This window comes from Sarcophilus harrisii, chromosome 3 (genome assembly GCF_902635505.1).
Source record: "Sarcophilus harrisii chromosome 3, mSarHar1.11, whole genome shotgun sequence".
Taxonomy (NCBI): Eukaryota; Metazoa; Chordata; class Mammalia; order Dasyuromorphia; family Dasyuridae; genus Sarcophilus; species Sarcophilus harrisii.
This window is the reverse complement of record NC_045428.1, coordinates 73,093,190-73,112,535: the sequence shown is the minus strand read 5'-3', so window position 1 is coordinate 73,112,535 and position 19,346 is coordinate 73,093,190. Positions and strand designations below refer to the sequence as shown.

The window sequence follows — 19,346 nt, the reverse complement described above, 5'->3', positions numbered from 1 at the left end:
TAAAGAAAAGATCAACTACTACAGGCAAATTTTTGCTGATTGTTGAATAAATACAAAGTGAAGCAAAAAAAACATCAGGTTAACAATGTAAGGCTGCCTCAGTAATACTTAATTACAAATATTGAATCTTTTCTTTTGGAGAACAGGAGCTACAGGATATACTCATTTCATAGAGCACATGGTAGTGGAGGTCAAAAGTTGGGGTTCAGTGAATTGAAGATGTTCTCTTGCCTGATTGCACCTTTATTCCTAGTCTTCATTGCTGTTCTACTCTTATGAGGAACTGGAGCTCACCTATTAACAGGCTTTTCACCATTGCCATTGAACATATTACTTTCCCATATTCCCAAGCAATTTATTTTGCATGAAATGGAAAAGAGTTTATTATATAGTTAAGACCTGAGCACAAGAAACTGCAGTGCCATTGTCCTGGGTTACCGATCAGTCCTCCGGGGAAAAGACTCAAACATTGTTCATCTTCTCCGTGTGTCACATTTTATTAACCACTTCACCTCTGCACCTCTTGGGATTCCTTTACTTAAAGCAGTTTTATTTTTTTCAAGAAATACTATTCTCTCTGATAAACTGGATGGCTGAAAGATAATCCTTTCAACTCTAGTAGGAAGATTAAGCTGAATTTTATAGCTGTTATTTGGCATTGGAAAAATCACAAACTTAGCATGTCTATAGACCACTGAAATTTTCTCCTTAGTCACTATGCTTGTTGAAATCAGTCTGTCCAAGGAATTCTGAAGCCCTTTCTAAATTTTTAAAAAGAGAGGCAATATTCACAAAATTCTTATTTGTTAACTTTCTTAATAAATCACTAAATTCCCTGTCATCTTTTTTTCTTTTAAACCAGGAGGTTTATAAACTTCCAGTATGTCAGATGGCTTTTTAATTACTAAGGAGAAAGTAGTATGGTTATAGTAGATAAGAGCTAGCTTTGGAGCCAGGAAGACTCACACCTCTGACCCTGGGCAAGTCACTAAAAATACCTTAGGCAACTCTGCAACCCTAGAAGCTGCCTAACTGCAGTGGTAGAGGTTTCTCACCTAGGAGTTCTCTATCCTAAAGAAATTGTGTGTAGTTCTAGTCTTCCAGTAGCAGAACCAAATATTGGACAAAGCTTGTGACTCCTAGTTAACACCATTATTAAGGTTATGACAGAAGTTTGCATTTTCTACAAATATAGGTTAAAATATATATATATATGGTAAAGTATGCATTAGCTTAACATTTTGCTAGCAATGTGTCCCCTACCTTGGCTTCTTGATTTTTGTTTAAGAAAGGTGAGGCATCCACACAAAGGCCATGCATTTCAGAAGGAAACTCAAGGACCGCTTCAGAAGCACAATGTTCAACAGTATTAACATCACTGTGATTTTCTTTTAATAGTGAATCTTGTCCTTGCTGCCCTTCAGCATATTTGCCATAAGATCTAACAGGAAAATAAAAACCATTATTACAAATATGATTTATAAATTATTCCCTTCACTTATATAAAGCAAAAAATTGGGCCCATAGTTTAACAAGACAAACAAGGGAACTTATAGATGATTTAATATGACTAGACAAAGTCGTTTTCTATAAAGACCAATTTGACTAATACAATAGAGTCATCAAGCTGATATTAAACAGTGGCAACTATGCAGGGAAGATAAATATAGGGGGTGAAGTTATATTCAAATCATTCCTTTTATTTTTAGAAATGGCACATCTCAAGGTGATTCCATTAAACTGACCTCACATAAATTTGCCAATACAGTTGTGATAAGAGCTTCTTTATTTCCGTTTCCTAACCTTAGGACCCCAGAGACCATCTAGTCTAACACATATAACAAACCTAACTCCTTTGGTCCTATTTCTGATTATACTTACAGAGAATTAAGTTGACGTGACACCCTTTCAGTACTGCAAAGTAGCTTTCATATTTCCCCTAAGTCTTACTTTCTCCAGAATAAAACTAGGTAGCATTTATATAGTACCTTAAGGTTTAGGAAATACAATCTGATATCAGATTGCTTGCTTCTTGGGAGGAGGAGGAGAAGGAAAAAAATTAGAACTCAAAGAAATCAAAGTTGAAAACTACATGTAATAGGAAAAAAAAAATAGTATCAAGTGAAAAAAAACAATTCCCTCTTCTCCCATCTCATCTGATAATTGTACATCTATAACCTATATCAGATTGCTTGCTTCTTGGGAGGAGGGGGAGAAGGAAAAAAATTAGAACTCAAAGAAATCAAAGTTGAAAACTACATGTAATAGGAAAAAATATTAAGTGAAAAAAACAATTCCCTCTTCCTCAAAAATCCCATTTGATCCTCGAAGCAATCCTCACATGTTTTCAGTGCCTTTCCTAAAATATGGTATCTGGAATTGAACACAATATTTTACTTATTGCCTAAATATATAGTCTAATAATCAGTAATAAATATGCCTTTTTCCTTAAATTTTCCTAAATTTATCCAATTTTTTTGATGTCATTTCATTTTTTCAAGTGCTTAAAATTATACTGAGACCCCCCTTTTTTTTTTTAAATGGCAATTACCTGACCCCTATTGCCTGGCTCTGTGTTCCAATGGTATTCTGTTGCAACGACACCCATGAAGGGCTCAATTCATATCTTCCCCTACACCGCTGTAGGGACAGATCTCTAGGCTGTGGAGAAAGATGTGAATTGAGCCTTGTACATGCTAGGACATCTCTTGGAGTGAGTGTTCTACAGCAAGGCTGGACATCTTGAGACCTAAACAAAGGAATATGTTTTTAGTCATATTAATAGATGTCAATAAGACTAAGTAAAAGTGACTGGTTTCACATCATATATAATGAATTAGGAATATGAATACTCTTTCCATACTTTGGCTATATTAAAAGGATCATCTTTACCAAATCTGTATCTTTTTGCAGTATCTCAAATGTAAAGTTCATTTTTATATAAATTTCATAAACTAATAATCTCCATTTGGGTTGTAACTGAAACCAGTCTTTGTAGATTACAGTAGTTCGGTGTTAAAAGATTTTCTGAAAAACATATGATGAAACAGTAATATTCATATACCTCATCAAGCTCATGCTTTTAAAAGTATTAATGATTATTTGAAATAATTTATTTTTGGGATCCAAGATGGTAAAGAAAAGGGAGAGACTCACCTAAGCTCTCCCAAATTTCCCATCAAACAACTTTAAAAATGATTCCTCAAAATGAATTCTGGAGTTGCAGAAGCAACCAAAGGATGGGGTGAAAAAATTTCCCAGCCAAGAAAATGTAGAAGGTTGGTGGGAAAGACATGTTTCATTGTAGTGAGAATTGAGCAGTCCAATGTGGGCAAAGTCTAACAACACAGCAGCAGGCCACAGGGGCAACTGAGTCAGCAGCAGTAGCTTCCAGAACTCTCAGTCCACAGAAGGGAAAAAGTGTGTACAACTGGAGATTACAAAAGTCCCTTTGCTGGCCCTGGATGCAGACTCTATTCCATTAAGCCATACACAGAGCTGGGTCATGGTCCCAAAGTGAGGAGGAGCAATATCGCCTATCAGAATTTGAATCTGCAAGAGAGCAGGAACCCTGGCTACCCCTTTCAGTTAAAAGTGCTTTTATGGTCACTCACAGACAAGAGTGCAGGCTAGGAGAGGAATAAACACCTTGGAAGAACTGAAAACTTACAGATCTCTAGAACTAGCCTTGAAAATAGCTACATAAAAAGCTTGAAGCTTGGGATTGTATCCCAAATGCTCTAGAAGAGCCCAATTTTAACTTGCAGGAAAAAAGTCAGGAAGGTCAGTAGGCTGAAAAAATGAGCAAACAATGACAAGAAACTGACCCATAAGTAGTTAATATATTGATAGGGAAGATCAAAATGCACATTCAGAAGAAAATGAAGTCAAAACTGCTATATCCAGAATCTCCAAGATAAAACGTCTTGGTCTTGGACATATAAAAAGGATTCTTGGAAGAGCTCAAGAGATTTTAAAAATCAAATAAGAAAGGTAAAAAAATTGGGAAAAGAAATGAGATGCAATAAAATCATGAAAAATCAACAACTTGGTAAAATAGACACAAAAATAATGAAAATAAACACCTTGAAAATGGAACAAATTGAATGTTTTTTTTTTTTTAAGTCACAAAAATCCTTATTAGAAAAGAACTTAAAAAGAAGAATTGGCCAATGTTGCAAAAAAAGTTCACTGAAGAAAATCGGTCTGTTCTTTTGAAGTGAGCTGAGCAGAACCAAGAGAACACTATACACAATGTAACAAAAGATTATGTGATGATCAATTGTGATGGACTTGGACCTTTTCAACAATGAGGTGATTCAAGGCAATTCCAATAGACTTGTGATGTAAAGTACCATCTGCATCCAGAGAGGATTATGGTGACTGAATGTGGATCAAAACACAGTATTTTCACCTTTTATTGTTTGCTTGCTTTTTTCCTTGTGTTTTTTTTCCCCCTTTTGTTCTGATTTTTGGGGAGGGGGGCCGGGATGAGGCCAGGCGTGAGGAGCTAGTAGAAGGGAGGGTGGATTAGGGGAAGACAATAAAGCAAAATACTTTTGAAGATGGACAGGATGGAAGGAGAAAGAAAAAAGGATAAATGGGGGAAATAGGTTGGAGGGAATTACTATGTATTTCATAGTCATAGCAAGTTTCTTTATAAAGGCCTCATTTTTCAAATATATGAGTAAAATTTTTTAGAATACAAGGAGGTTAAAAAAAGAGGAAAAGGAACTAAATGTGCAAAAATATTTATAGCTACTCTTTTGTGGTAGCAAAGAGATTGAGTGGATGTCCACCAATTGGGGAACAGCTACAAAATTTGCTGTACATGATTTTGATGAAATGCTCTCAGAAATGACAAAAAAGATGCTCTCAGAAAAACCTAAAAAAACTTACATGAACTGATACAAAGTGAAATCGGCACAACCAGGACAACATTGTACATAGTATTAGTAATATTATACCAATGATTAATTATAAATGACTTAACTATTCTCAGCAATATAAAGACAGTTCCAAAGGATCTTAAATTGAAAAATGCTTTGCTCCCCAGGGAAAACAAAACAAAACAAAACAAAAAACAACTGTTGGAGTCTTAATTGCAGACTGAAGCTTACTTTTAAAGACTTTATTTTTCTTGTTTTGATCTGTTGTTTTCCTTAACATGATTGATATGGAAATGTTTTACATGACTGTACACATAAACTTAAAGCAAACTGATTTCTTTCTTTCTTTTTTTTTCCTAAGTGGGGATAAGTGACTTGTCCAGGGTCACACAGCTAGGATATGTTAAGTGTTTGAGACCAGATTTGAACTCAGATCCTCCTGACTTCAGGGTTGGTGTTCTATCCACTATGCCACCTAGCTGGCCCGAGAATTTTTTTTTTTTTTTTTTTTAAAGAGATAACCTATTTTATTTACAGAGAACTAAAATACTATTCGTAAGCCCACACCAGCTATCACTGAACTTGATGGTAAGTACATGTGTGGCAGGGACAATACCGAAATATGAATTTTATCTTTATGTGATCAGCCATAATACCCATATCCTCATCTGTGAAATATCTTTTGTTTCTTACACATAAGCAGAATAGATGTTGTGTTCACATGCTGTGTCTACCCATTTTTCCAAGGGCTTTTCTTCAGAATTTTTACTTGCTAAATTCACTATGGGATCCTGTATGACTTCTGTTCTCTGATTTGTTAACACTTGCCTGCTATTTCTTCTGTGCCACTTGCTTTGTTCCCACAGTGACCACCTTGCTTGCTCTCTCTCTTCATATTTTTTATGGCGTAAGGAGAAGACTTCATCAGAAAGATCTTCTATCTGGAATTAGAAATAAAAGTTTACTGCTGTTTCTGTGAGGAAGGTTACTAAAAATGAGAACAAGAGCTTTGGTGCATCCTTTACAAACAAAACAATCTGTGGAATGGTAGGATCATAAATTTAAAGCCAGAAGGTACTGTAGAGGCTCCTAATTTTATAGATGAGGAAAGGAGTTCAGGCCCATCTAGATGAAGTAAACTTGACTAATCTCAAAGATGATAGGAGAGCCCAAGTCTCCTTGGACTTCAAAACTAGTATTATTTCCACTACAACAGAACTCTAGATTAAATATGTTTAAAATAACACATGAGAAGTTTCTATTCCCATTTTTTAAAAGATGATTTCAAATTCTTTAAAAAGGAGAAGTTTGGAGGTTTAACTTGTGTCATTTTAGCGATATCTGACTCAATAAAATTGAAAGCTACTTGACTGCTTGAACCATTTTTCTACTTTTTATATTCCATTAAGATTTAGTAAAAGGCTTTTTTATATGCATCATTCAATAAATACTTTATAATTCATTAACTGTTAAAGCTAACAAAAACAGCATCTCAAATATGATAGATTTTTTAACTTACAAAAATTCATTCTAGACTCAAACCTGTATTCAGATCCCAGATCTCTGATTCTATGATTCCACAAGGTCTCCTTTGAATGACTTCAGGCCCTGCCCTTATGGAGCTTACCATCTAATGGGAGTGAGGAAGGTAGGGATATGACATATAAATAACCATAATACAAAACAATGCATGATCAGTGCATAAAAATTACTGAGTGCTTTGTGAAGGTAAGGAAGGAAAAAAAAAAATCAGTGCTGGGGAAATGGGAGGTGTCAGAAAAGACTTTCTAAAAAAAAAAAAAAGGTATCAGTGGAGCTAAATTTTAAAGAACAAAGATTCAGTAAGATGGAGAGAATTTCATATTATGGAATAGTGCAAGCAAAGGCAGAAGGATGGAAGAGTGTGGAACACAAATGTGATGGACAGTAAGGAACAGAGAGTACATTAGAGATGTCAAAACTTTTAGCTTCAAGTAATGGAGATAAAGTGAAGGTGGCCAAATCATGGTCTTTTAATACTAGGGAAAAAGAGTCTGAATTTGATTCAAAAGGCAACAAAAAGCCAAAACCCTAAACCACTAGATGATGCAAGAACCAGAAGGTTTCTTTGAGATCAAGTCTTGACTATCTTATTTTACAGATTAAGAAAAGTGACATCCAGAGACACCAAACTAGAAATATAATCCAGGATTTCTGGGAGAGGAATAATACAATCAGATCTATATACGCAGAAGGAAGGTTAAATATAAAGGATATATTGGAAGTGGAAAATCTTGTTAGAAGGTTCTTACAAAAATTATATCACAATAATGATAATAATCTAACATCCATCAGAATATGGGTTCTGTGAGGACAGAATCTTGTTTTGCATTTCTTTGTATTCCCAGCACTTGGCATATAGTAAGTGTTTAATAAACACTTGTTGACTTCATTAAATGGCAACAGAAACAGAGAAGAGAGAATGGATGCAAAATATTAGAGTGGGAAAGAAATCAAGTAGCCTTGGTGACTAATTGCATATATCTTGAGACAGAGGGAAGAGTCAAAAACAAGAAATAGATCTCAAGTTCAGTAGACATGGTAAATAGTAGTACTAATGGTAAAGTGAAGTCAGAAGGAAGGTCAGGTTTAGGTGGGAAAAGAAATAGCTCAGTTTAGGACAGTGCGGGCAGTACCTCTTCCTCACCTCCACCTATTTGAATTTTTCACTTCTTTGTATGAAAAGACTTCCTTGATCTTTCTTGTTAGTGTTCTGGCCCTTCAGAAATTTTATTTACTTCACCACAATGTCACTGTCTCCACTGCCACCACCACCACCACCAACAACAACATCATAATGGAAAATCTTTGAGAGAAGTGAGAGTTTTAAAAAACTAAATTAAATTAAATTAAAATTTAACTTTTTCTGCCAGCACTTAAGAATCGTACCTTTCCCACATCAGGTACTTCATATATGTTTTTTGAACTATAAGATATGTTCTGTAAACAGTAGCTACAGGTCCAGAACTTAGGGTAAGTAAGGACTAAAGATAAAAATTTCTAAGTCATCTGCAAGAGATGGTAATTGGAGTAAATGAGATTGTTAAGGGGAAAGAGTATACAATCTATGAATATTGGATAGAAAATCAATCAGGAAAGTATGCTATCTGAGAAGCCAAGGTAGAAGAGAGTATCCAAAGATAGATGGACTGAAAAAAATGAAAAGGGACTACTTGGGAAGTTATTCAACAAAAAGTTCTGTTCAAACATGTTTAACTGCCTGCCATCATACTAAGCTCTGGACACAGACACACATCTACACATACATCCACACTCTTTAACTTCAACAACTTATTCTCTACTGGGGTAGAGGAAAGGAGTTAATACGGTATGTATACAACTAAGTAAATAAAAAATAATTTGAAGAGGGAGTGAGAACATTAATAAGTGGGGAACAAGGAAGACACATCATGTAGAATTTGGTATCAAATCTAAGTTCTAAATTCTAATTATTGTTGAAGGGGGAGTATATGTCAATCTTTACAAAGGCATGAAGACAGGAGATGGACTGTGGATCTCAAGGCACTTGAAAAGGCCAGCTTGCCTGAAAAGAATATGTGAAGGGGAATAATAGGAATCAAGCTGAAAGTAAGCCAAATTGTGGAGAGCTACAAAGGCTAAGTGAAGAATTTGTACTGTTATGTAGGAGAACATAATCAAATCTCTATTGGAAAATTATTTTGGTAGCTTCCTTGTTGACTTGATTAAATGGCTCTCCTTCATTTCATACATTTTATAGATAAGGAAACATGCAGAAAAATGGAAATGATGTGTCAATTTTCATATAGACAACAAATGATTAAAAAAATAATTTTTAAGACCTGAGCATGTTTGGGAAGATGCTATTAGAGAGGGAAGAAAAGAGGGGAGAATGGAGGAAGGAAGATAAAGAAGCTGCTGTCAGAGTACCTTAGTCTTTTCAAGGAATCATAATAAAGTTGGTATGATAATAATAATAATAAATTAATAACACCCACCAAAACAGCTATGTGCCAGGCATTGCGCTGAGTATCTTACAATTATCTCATTTGATCCTCAAACAACCCCAGAGAGATGCTATTATCTGTTGCCATAAAATTGAGTCAAACTGAGACTAGTAAGTGTTTGAGCCTAGATTTGAACAAGTAAGTCTTCTTGACTCCAGGCCCCGTACTCTATTCACTGTGCCATCTAGCTATAACAATAAGAAAAAAGCAATAAAGGCTATCCTGTTTCCTAGGAAAGAATACTACATTGGAATTTTTCCAATAATGCCATATTACCCTGAACATGATCTGCTTTGCTGTTCCTTCAAGAGTGTCTTCATCAAGAAATTCTCTAAAAGGATAGATGGTTAGATAGATAGATGAATCCCACTGAAACCTATTCCCAAGAATATTCCCTTTTTTAATTGTGATTTTAATATGCAAACCATTTAAACTTATATTCTCAGACAAAAGCGGTGATATTTAGTATCTCTATGATTCATTAGTAAAGGAAAAAAGAATTTTCTGAACCTTGGAGACAACAGAAATATACCTTTTCATCCCTCCTTTTCCCTCCAAACTTGTGTGTTTGGGGCACTGAGGAAGGAGGGGGATACTTATCTATCTCACCCAAGCCTGAAGTCCATCAATCAGTCACTCATGGGCTTGATCCCATTGTTGATCTGAAGAGTCTTGATCTTGCTCCACTTACTGGTGCCGGAGTTGGTTCAGACATTTATTTGGCTTTAGCCAGAGAGCAGCTGAGAACTGATCTCAAGTGATCCCCAAATCTTACCTTCTCCAATGGCAAGGACTCAGCCTGCACCACCCCTATAGATTTCTTATTTGTGTCAATGAGAAGTGATTCTTATTGGGGATATTTAGGGTAAAAAGAGAAGTGATATATGGAGTCAAGAACATTTGAGCTCAAATTCGACTTCAAATACTTGCTAGTTGTATGACGCAGAAAAGTAATTTAACCTGTATTTGCTTCAGTTCCTCATGTGTAAAGCAGGAATCCCCTGGACAAGGAAGTGGCAAACCCCAGAATGTCTGCCAAGAAAACCCCAGGGACAAAGTCCATGGAGTCACATAAAGTTGGAAATGACCAAACAACAATTAAGACATCTTTGGAAAGGTCTGGTCCCTAACGCCAGAAAATTATTTCTTTTGAAGCATTTTTAATAGTATGCTTTGAAGAGGATTGTGAATAAATTTTACCCACTGAGGATGTCAGAAGTTGAGATGCAGTTTTATTTTCATAATTTTACTACATCTGAAATATGCCTGATCTCAGAAATCAGATGGCTGAGTATTGGGCATATGTATATTCCTAAGGGATTAACACTTTTCAGATATCTGAAGAGCATTATTTTATTTCATTGTCTGGGGAAAAGTCAAGTCAATTATGTGCTAGGCATAGTGCTAAGTGCTGAGGACACAAAGAAAGGCAAAAATAGTCTCTGTTACCAGAGTTCACATATAATACTATATGAAAAACTATGTTTACCTATTAAGATCCCTAAAGGCTAGAGATTTTTTATTTGTTTTCTGGAGGGATTTATTGAATAGGGGAGTGCCTCTCTAAAATGCTACTATACTTTATACTTGAATCTATAGGTAGGTTCTAACTTTCTTCTTTTTGAGGCAGCTGGATGATACAATGAATAGAGCATTCTGTGTGGAGTCGGGAAGACCCAAATTCAAATCTGGCCTCACATACTTACTTTGCTGTGTAACCCTGGAAAAGTCACTTAACTTTGTTTGCCTCAGTCTCAACTGTAAAAATGGGTATAATAAGAGAAGCTAAGGTTGTTTTGAAGATCAAAGCACTTAATGGAGTACCTGGAACACAGTAGGTATTATATAAATGCTATTATCATCATCATCCTCACTATTATAATAATTTTGTTAACATAAATTTAGTTTAAATAAGCTGAAGCTGCACTGTAGAAAGCATATAAATATAATGCAGGCCCACTAGTATCCCACTGAGAGGGTATAGTTCTTGAAGTACTAAAAGAACCAGGTTACAAGGGCAACATTGAGCCTTTTCTGATTTTACCCACGGGCCCCAGTATCTCCCTTCATTTTTCTAGTAAATACACAATCCAAGAATATTTTGTTAGTTTATTTGCCCTGCTTGCCTCATTGGACATGTGGAGTGGAAGAGAACAGTCAATCAGATAGCGCTCACACACTTGAGCAGTAGATGGCTATGACCTGCACGAACTTCTGTTACTTCCAAGAGAAAGTGGCTTCTGCCTTTAAAATTTTAAATTATGCTAAAGGTGAAAGAAAGCAGCTATAAAAGAAAAATGTCTGGGTTGCTGGAGGAATTTTCTTATACTAAGTTGTTACTACTTTTTCTATTACTTTCATGCAAATTTGAGCTCTGAAAACTTCCTTTAGTTAAAACTTGCTGAATTCAAACTGTTTTAAGTTGAATGGTGATATCTTAGGAAAAAAAAAAGACTCTGCCACATTCTTTATTCAATAAGAAGATGTGGCTATCTGATTTACTAATTTAAGAACTACAAATCAAAGCAAAGTTTAGTCACTGATCTATCATATCTCTAGATAAAAACAATTATTTTAATATCAGCCCATTTTCAGAAAGAAAAAAAGAAAGATAATATAGATATTTGTTTGTTTGAATTTCCTGACATAATGGAGTTGGATACATCATTGGCTTATTCTATTAGCATTTACTCCAAAACAAATAAAAAAGAGCTTAAGGTCAAACTAAGCTAGTTTAAAAGTCTGCCCCCTCCCTCAACCCCTTTCCCCTCTCTTTATAATTTCAAATTCACTTTCAGAGTATAACTATAATTTGCATTTTTCCTTTCAATAAAAAGACAACTTACTTCTTCACCTAAATGAAATTCTTCCAAAGGTTGAAGATCAACAATCCTCCAGCTGTTGAAGATATAAATTGGTTTCAAACATTATTCATTTACCAAAATTAAATTCTTAATTCTTCTAATAAATCAATCAATGATCATTTATTAAGCACCTACTATGTGCCAGGCACTGAGCTAAGTGTTAGGAACACAAAGACAAAAATTGGAATAACTCCTGCTTTCAAGGAGTTTACAATCTCTAGGGAGAGACAATATGTCCTTATACAAACATATACATAACAGAGACAGACACAAGGTAGCTCAATGCAAAGATGGTTAAGGAAGGTTCCTCTGCAAAGGCTTCATGTCCAAGATGACTGACCTATACCTTGATGAAAGAGAAAGATTCCACAAGGTAGCAGTGAGAAGGGAATGCATTCCAGGCATGAGGGGATAGCCAGGGCAAAGCTACTGAGGCTGGAGATGAAGTGTAAAGAAGAAAAAAGAAGGCCAGTTTGACCAGTTCCCAGAATGTGGGAGGAGCAGGAACATGCAATAACATTCAAAAGACAGGTGGGGCCAGCTTGTGAAGAACTCTAAAAGCTAAACAGAGTATATAAGCAGAAATAACAAAGTATAGGGACTTTCACTTGTTATTTCCATAAGCAAGTCTTCTTTTAAAAGTAATAAGATTTTAAAGATACAAAAGTTCCAAATGAAAGTTTGGGGAAGAGAAGTAGAGGCTTCATTTCTGCCAATAAAATGAACCCTACCTAATCTGATTACCTTAATTTTTGAACTCAGATAATCGTCTCAGATAATATCTTCTTTAAAAATATAACCGGAGATATTTCATTTCTCACTACATTATTTTATCTAGTTATCTCTAAGCATTCTATAAACATTGTTAATTTTCTTATTATTTCACAAGGTAAGTCAAGGTAAAACAGCAGTCAATGTTCATTAAACACTCCTTATGTGGAAAGCATCATGCTGGGGAAGGATGGGGAGAGGGAGATGAATAGGTAAATATCATAGTCAAAAATTCAAGGAATTTATCACTTACCAGAATATTCACAATATCCAAGACCCAGCAGGCTTAAGCACCAAAAATAAATTCCAACCCTTCTCTTATGTTGCACTCCTGCCATAGTATCTTCACTGATCTCCTGACCTGCTATCCCTAAGCTTTGCCACCTCTAATTCATCCTGCATGCTGCATTTTTAGCACAATATTTCCCCTATAAATACCACAGAAAAACAAACTTTGTCAAGAACATAAGGTTCCAACTGCTTATATCTCAGGATTCAAGAATATCTATCTGCAGACTAATCTCATCTTTCTAAGTAAGGTTGTTTATTCATCAGATCCTGAATTGAGCATTTCTATTCTGGTGAATCTATTCCTGGAATGCCTTTCCCTGCCTTCCTCTTCACCTATAGAGATCTTTCTCTTCCTTCTTTAAGTTCTCTTGAAAGCTGAGTCCCTTGTCTTTAAGAAGCCTTCCTAAGCCAGACGGGTATCTAGATCCTCAAAATCTATGGCACTTATCATCACTACCAATAACTTAGCAATGGAAAATGTGCTTTCTAGTAATTAATTTGTTTTGCTACTTTTATGTCATTATTAATGTATGTCTTGTTTCTTTAGTTTAGATTGTAAAGTTATTAGATAGCAATATGAGATCTCTTGCATTGCTTCCCTACCACATCACTGCCTATGCACAAATACCCTGCACACAGTAATTCAATTAATAATATCTCTTGATTAAAAATGAAATTTAGAGTAGGTATAAATGAAATAAAGATGTGGATAAGTAAGGGCCTTTAATAAGAATTGAACATTTTCATAAGAATTGGTGCTTTACTTTAGAATCAATGGAAATGTTTAAATTTGGCTGAGCTTTTTGTTTGTTGACCCTCAATTTTTTGTGATAATGGGTGCAGAAAAGTGAAATATAACACTATTTTGTAAGAAATATAATACTATTTTGTGGTTAAAATGTAACAATAATTTGTATGAATATATATATTTTTTTTAAAATCAGGAAGGACAGTTGTATACCTTGGAGTAAGAATTTCTTTATATTGCAGCTTCTCCAACTTGGCCGGGGCCACCAGTGACATAGGAATCACAATATTATCAATGTCATAAGAGCTTTCACTTCTTAGTCTCCGCCTTGTAGAATTCTGTAAAACATGATTTCGCAAAACTTAAAGATTAATGAAACAGATTCTTTTTTTCTAAAATTTGTGTAAGTTACAATTATGTTGTTCTGGACTGTGGTTCTAAAATCTGAAGCAAAAAGAAGTGGGAAAGCCCACCTCTGAAATACTGTTAGCAACCAAAATACAAAATATGTAAAGTCATAATCCTTTTTTTTTTTATGAAAATATTCATTAAAATTATAGCCCAGTGTCTGCCTACCCACCTTCTTTTGATGATTCATTCAGGATAAGACAAAAGAACTCTACCATCTAATTGTAGATGCCTAGAGCAGGAGTTCTTAACCTGGCAACTATGAAACTGTGCGTGTGTGTGTGTATTAGTGTTGTGTTGTGTTTTTTAGTGTTTTGGCAACTATATTTCAATATAATTGGTTTCTTTTACATTTTGTGCTATGTATTTTGACAAATTATTCTGAAAAGGGTTCATAGGCTTTGCCATTCTATGGAAAGGGTTGATGACACAAATAAGAAAAGCTGAAAAACCCTGATCTATAGAAATAAGGAAACACAGAGTAAACATCATTTAAAAATCTAAAGCATCCTATGTCTTCCCCTAAATTTTTCATTTTACACTTATGATTGGTCTAATAGTCCAGGATTTTTACAAGCTGAGCAGGTTAATTGTTTAGTGTGAAGATCTGCCATATTTCAAATTGATTACACTTTATTTTTTAAAAAGTAGGTTAAAATTTTTTTAAAGTGGAAAAATTAACAAAGAAAGGGATAAATAGTACTTTTGCATTAAAAATGTTATTAAATGGGAGAGTGGAATTCATAGTTTGCCATGTTTCATCATATTTTACCATAGTCAGTTGATACTAACCTAGAAGTCAAAATCCCTACATTTTTTCTCTTTGGAATAATTCATTTCCTCTAGCACTTAGCACAATACCTAATACATAAAAGACATTGAATAAATGTTAATTGATTGACTGATTGAATTTGGGCATCATATCTTAGTTCTGCAAAAAAAGAAAAAAAGCATATCTTAAAAAAAAAAAAAAGTTAGCAACATGGTAGGGTGGACGATGGGCTGGCTCTAGAGTCAGCCCTGATTAAAGCCCTGTTCCAATACTTTTTACTTCCATATCCTATATTCTGAGATATAAAGACTCTTGGAAATCTCTCATTTTATAGATGAGGAAACCAGGACCCATGTAGGTAAAACAACCTGCTCAGGGCAATATAGAGGTAATAAATGACAAAGTGGTAACTGGAGCCCAGTTCTAGATTTCACAACCAGTGCTTCTTTTGTACTAGCCCACCCTGTCTTTGCCCTTTGTGACTCTGTGACCATGAGTATGTATGATTCTCAATCTCATCAAATGTAAAATGAGCCATCACTGGGTACTACTTCTCCCAGTATAGTGCTTTATAAATGTGTGTTCTTATTATATGGGGGTTTTATTATGTAATAAAAGCTCTGAACTCCTAGTCTATTTTCTTATCTTTAAAACTGTGGGTTAAGTTGGCCTCCATGATTTCTATTGTCTTCTCCCAGCTTCACTTTACTGCCATAAAGACAAATGTGACCTTAACTCCTATTCTCCTGCTCTCACTACCTCTGCTTCTGTCTATAGCAAAGTCTTCTTCCAGTGGCAGCTATATTAGAAAGTATGGGCCTAGGGAATAGCTAATGGGGTGAATTTACTTTCTTAATTTTTAGTCCAATTTTGAGTGTACAAGGCACTCAGAAAAAGACATGACTAAACACAGGAAAAAAAAGAACCTTATGGTTTCATCAAATTCAAGCCACAATAAAATAGTTCAAAACTGCTAATAATCATTAAATTAAAAAAAAAAAAACTGCTAATAATCCAAACATCTTCCTCCCCTCTCCCCTTTTAAAAAAGCTCAACCTATAATTTTACTGTTGTTAGGAAATTATACAGATCAGTAACTGATTGATAACTTAGAATCTTGGACCACTGCCCGGGGCACTAAGAATAAGTGGTTTCTCTAGGAACAGGATCGTTATAGCCAACATATGAAGGAGACAGGCCTTGAACCTGAAGGTTCCAAATCTAGAGGCTCGCTCTTTATATTCTGTGGCTATACCTATGCTAGTGGGTAAGTAAAACCTAGGGCTTCTACAGATCAGCCAGATACTCTTTCCTATGAACAAAAAGAGTCCTCAAAAAGAAAATATGCATAAATAGCTTATTTTTAAGACGCTTTATAGCGTAATTCTAGGATCAACTAAAAATACCTACTTGTGATGAATTCTGAGTTGACCTAGATATCACATTGATATTAGTGACTGCAGTAAAACTGTTATGGGATCCTGGTTCTGCATGTTGTAAAGTAAATTCTTCAAACCTGTTTCTTTCTCCTGTTAGAGAAGGAAACATCAAGAATATAGTAAATTAAAAAGCAATTAATGGAGTCAAGCAGTTAACATTTCAAGAAGATTAATAAATCAATATTGTATATGTGTTCTACATTATCAAACAGGCCCAAACCTGCTCAGACTACTCCCAAGAGAGAACCAATGGATTACAGAGACCTGATGAGACAGTCAATTGTTCTCTTTCCAATTTTGTCACAGCCAAAAACTGATCCTGTTTTAAAAGCAACATGTTATAAAGAACTACTACTTACCATCTTACTTCTTGCTTACATCTTGCTTCCACAGAAATATTTTATCACCTGTAAATTATTGTCTTTAATTTTATACCCAAGATTAACCTGAATTTAACATATTTTGAAAAGTCAGCCTTTATAGTTTATTAACATTAGTTACTAAGATTATGCTAATAATACTTATCCAAAGTTTAACAAAAAGCATCTTACTAGCCAAAGACATCACAGTTAATCTGGAAGATGGAAACTTGATAATATAACCAGTGTACAGGAGTACCATATTCAGAGTTGTCATCAAACCTTGAGATCTCTAGGTATGGAAGATGTACAAAAAGCATAATAGAAGCAGCTCAACTATCTATGCCAGTTCTAATATATTGGTGTTAGATGAACTCTGCAACTTGCTAGCTATTCCACTATGGCCAAGTAGTGACCTAAGATTCCATTTGCTTATTAGCATATTAATTAGCATATAATAATACTTGTCTTGATGGTTGCATGGGATTTATTTGGAGGTGGGGATAGGAAGATGGATGAGTACTTTATACCATGTAAATGACTATAAAAAGGTAGCTTATTTTATATAAAGATTTTGTTATCTGTAAAACAAGAGGGTAGGCTTGGATTATCTAGAGTGGTCTCTTTAATCTCTGTCCTATGGTGTTATGGTACCAAACAAGTTATGGAAATAAGTGGATTTTTTCAGAATGTTCTTGTTTCCACATTTTTTTTTTTTGACATAAACACGTTTATTTGAAATCGTTTCTATACTTCACCTTGATCTGCCGTCTGATTAAATCAAGCTATTTCACACTTTAAAATAAACGAATCTTTATTACTCCATTACTCTATTACCAAGGAAATCACATGTCCACCTCTCCCCCATCCCAACACACACAATGTTTTTACCAAAGTTCTAAAGCCCTTACTTACTTTATTTCCTCTGTCAACACTCTCACTAATGACAAAGCATATAGAGACTAAGTAAGGGCTCTAAGAGCCTTGGTAAGAACTTATTTTTTTAAAAATCAGATCTCCAATATCATTTGTACTGAGGACACTCCTACCAATGTAGAACAGCAACAGCTGTTCCCTTTTTGGGCTGAGAGGCAGCATGCTGTAGGGTACCAGCACTGACTTTGGAGTAAGAAAAGCCTAGAGCTCACATGCCACCTCTGACACAAAGGGGCTTGCTGAGCATGGGCAACTCAGTCTTTCAGTACTTCCCAGCAATAATTCCCAAATAATCAAATGTCTTAAAGTAGTAGAGTCTAAACTGAGGTTTCATTTTATGATTCAGTACACTATTGAGACATACTAACTTTACAAGTGGGGAACAGAAGATTTATCTCAGATATGCCTTTAATAGACTTTTCTACCTGAATTTAACATCTATAGGGCAAATAATTTCAATTTATAATAGCAGACAATAAAACTATTACAAGCATCTTATGCCAGCAAGCTAAAAGATCTTTTAAGTACAGACTTGGTAAAGGACTGTATGTCAATTATTCAAGAAACAGCCTAACTATGTTTATGAAAACTTGTCACAACATGGTCAGCCATCTTTGTGGATGCTCAATTGTTCTAGTGGTGTCTGACTGTTTATGACCCATTTGGGTTTTTCCTGGCAAAGATACTGGAATGGTTTGCCATCTCCTTCGCTAGATCATTTTTCAAATGAGAAAACTGATGTAAACAGGGTAAAGTGACTTGCCCAGGGTTATACAACTAGTAAATGTCTAAGATTAGATTTCAACTCAGGAAGATGAGTCTTCCTGATTCCAGGACTAATACCCTATTCATTGTGCCACCTAGCTGCCCAGTTAATCAGCTACATTTAACTGTAATAGCAATTTATTAAATCATCTATTAAATTCCAGTTTATTATCTATCTACAGTATTCCTTTAAGATGTATGTGCTGATATCTGAGTGCGTATATGTATAATACACACATATTATATATATATATATATATATACACATAAACAACTTTGTAATTATTATCTGCATAGATATAAAGACACAGACATTATAAAAATACATGGAGATATGATATTGGTCAATACATATACACATATAATAACATACACATACATACATATGCATTATATGTGTGTCTATGGATAGATACACACACACACACACACACACACACACACACACACACACCCTAAATACCATAGTCTGTGAAGATTCAAAATTAAAGAGGAAGGAGCTAATGCCATGTTATAAATAAGCTTTAGCATATTACAAATGATTATGTGCATGAAATAATGTAAGAAATATAATCAAAGAGATGCATGAGTAGAAAAAGATGGAGGCAAGCCCATCATATAAAATAATAATGCTAAATATAGAAATAAAGGCCTTTAAAGATCCTTTGAACCATATACTGACTTAGTTTTTAAAATTATTATCTATATTGATAGTATTTTTACTTATTTTATTTAATATTTCCCAATCCACTTTAATGTGTCTTTTCTCATCAAGGTACTACTATCCCTGCTCATCATTTCTAGCTGCTCCTAGCCTGCACCTCCTAGAGTTCTTAGCATTCCCTAAAAGATACATGGGCAAAGACAGGGCCACAGGACTATCTGAGCTACAGGCAAGACAAGAGTGTCACAAAGAATCATTAAGAAAGTAAATAATTTACATTTGGGAGCTACTACTTCTAAGTGGCTCTTGTTAACTTTTAGAACATCTTAGAGAAGTCTGTATAAAACAGTAACTTCTCTGAATTCACTTGCTTTTGAAAGTAAAGTCCCTGGAGTATCCTGAGACATACTTGTTG

General features: G+C 34.8%; 1 protein-coding gene across 6 annotated transcripts in view; it reads right to left on the bottom strand.

Annotated features, from left to right (window-relative positions):
• The window catches only part of KANSL1L (KAT8 regulatory NSL complex subunit 1 like), a 160,925-nt gene that overhangs the window by 16,740 nt on the left and 124,839 nt on the right, over positions 1-19,346 (bottom strand). For all 6 annotated transcript variants that reach the window (XM_031958118.1, XM_031958116.1, XM_031958115.1 and 3 more), the window contains 6 exons: positions 16,179-16,297; positions 13,802-13,926; positions 11,761-11,812; positions 5,718-5,830; positions 2,552-2,749; positions 1,264-1,441 (listed from right to left, as the gene is read on the bottom strand). In XM_031958118.1, the coding sequence (XP_031813978.1) occupies positions 1,264-1,441; positions 2,552-2,749; positions 5,718-5,830; positions 11,761-11,812; positions 13,802-13,926; positions 16,179-16,297 (785 nt within the window). The remainder of the gene's footprint in view (positions 1-1,263; positions 1,442-2,551; positions 2,750-5,717; positions 5,831-11,760; positions 11,813-13,801; positions 13,927-16,178; positions 16,298-19,346) is intronic.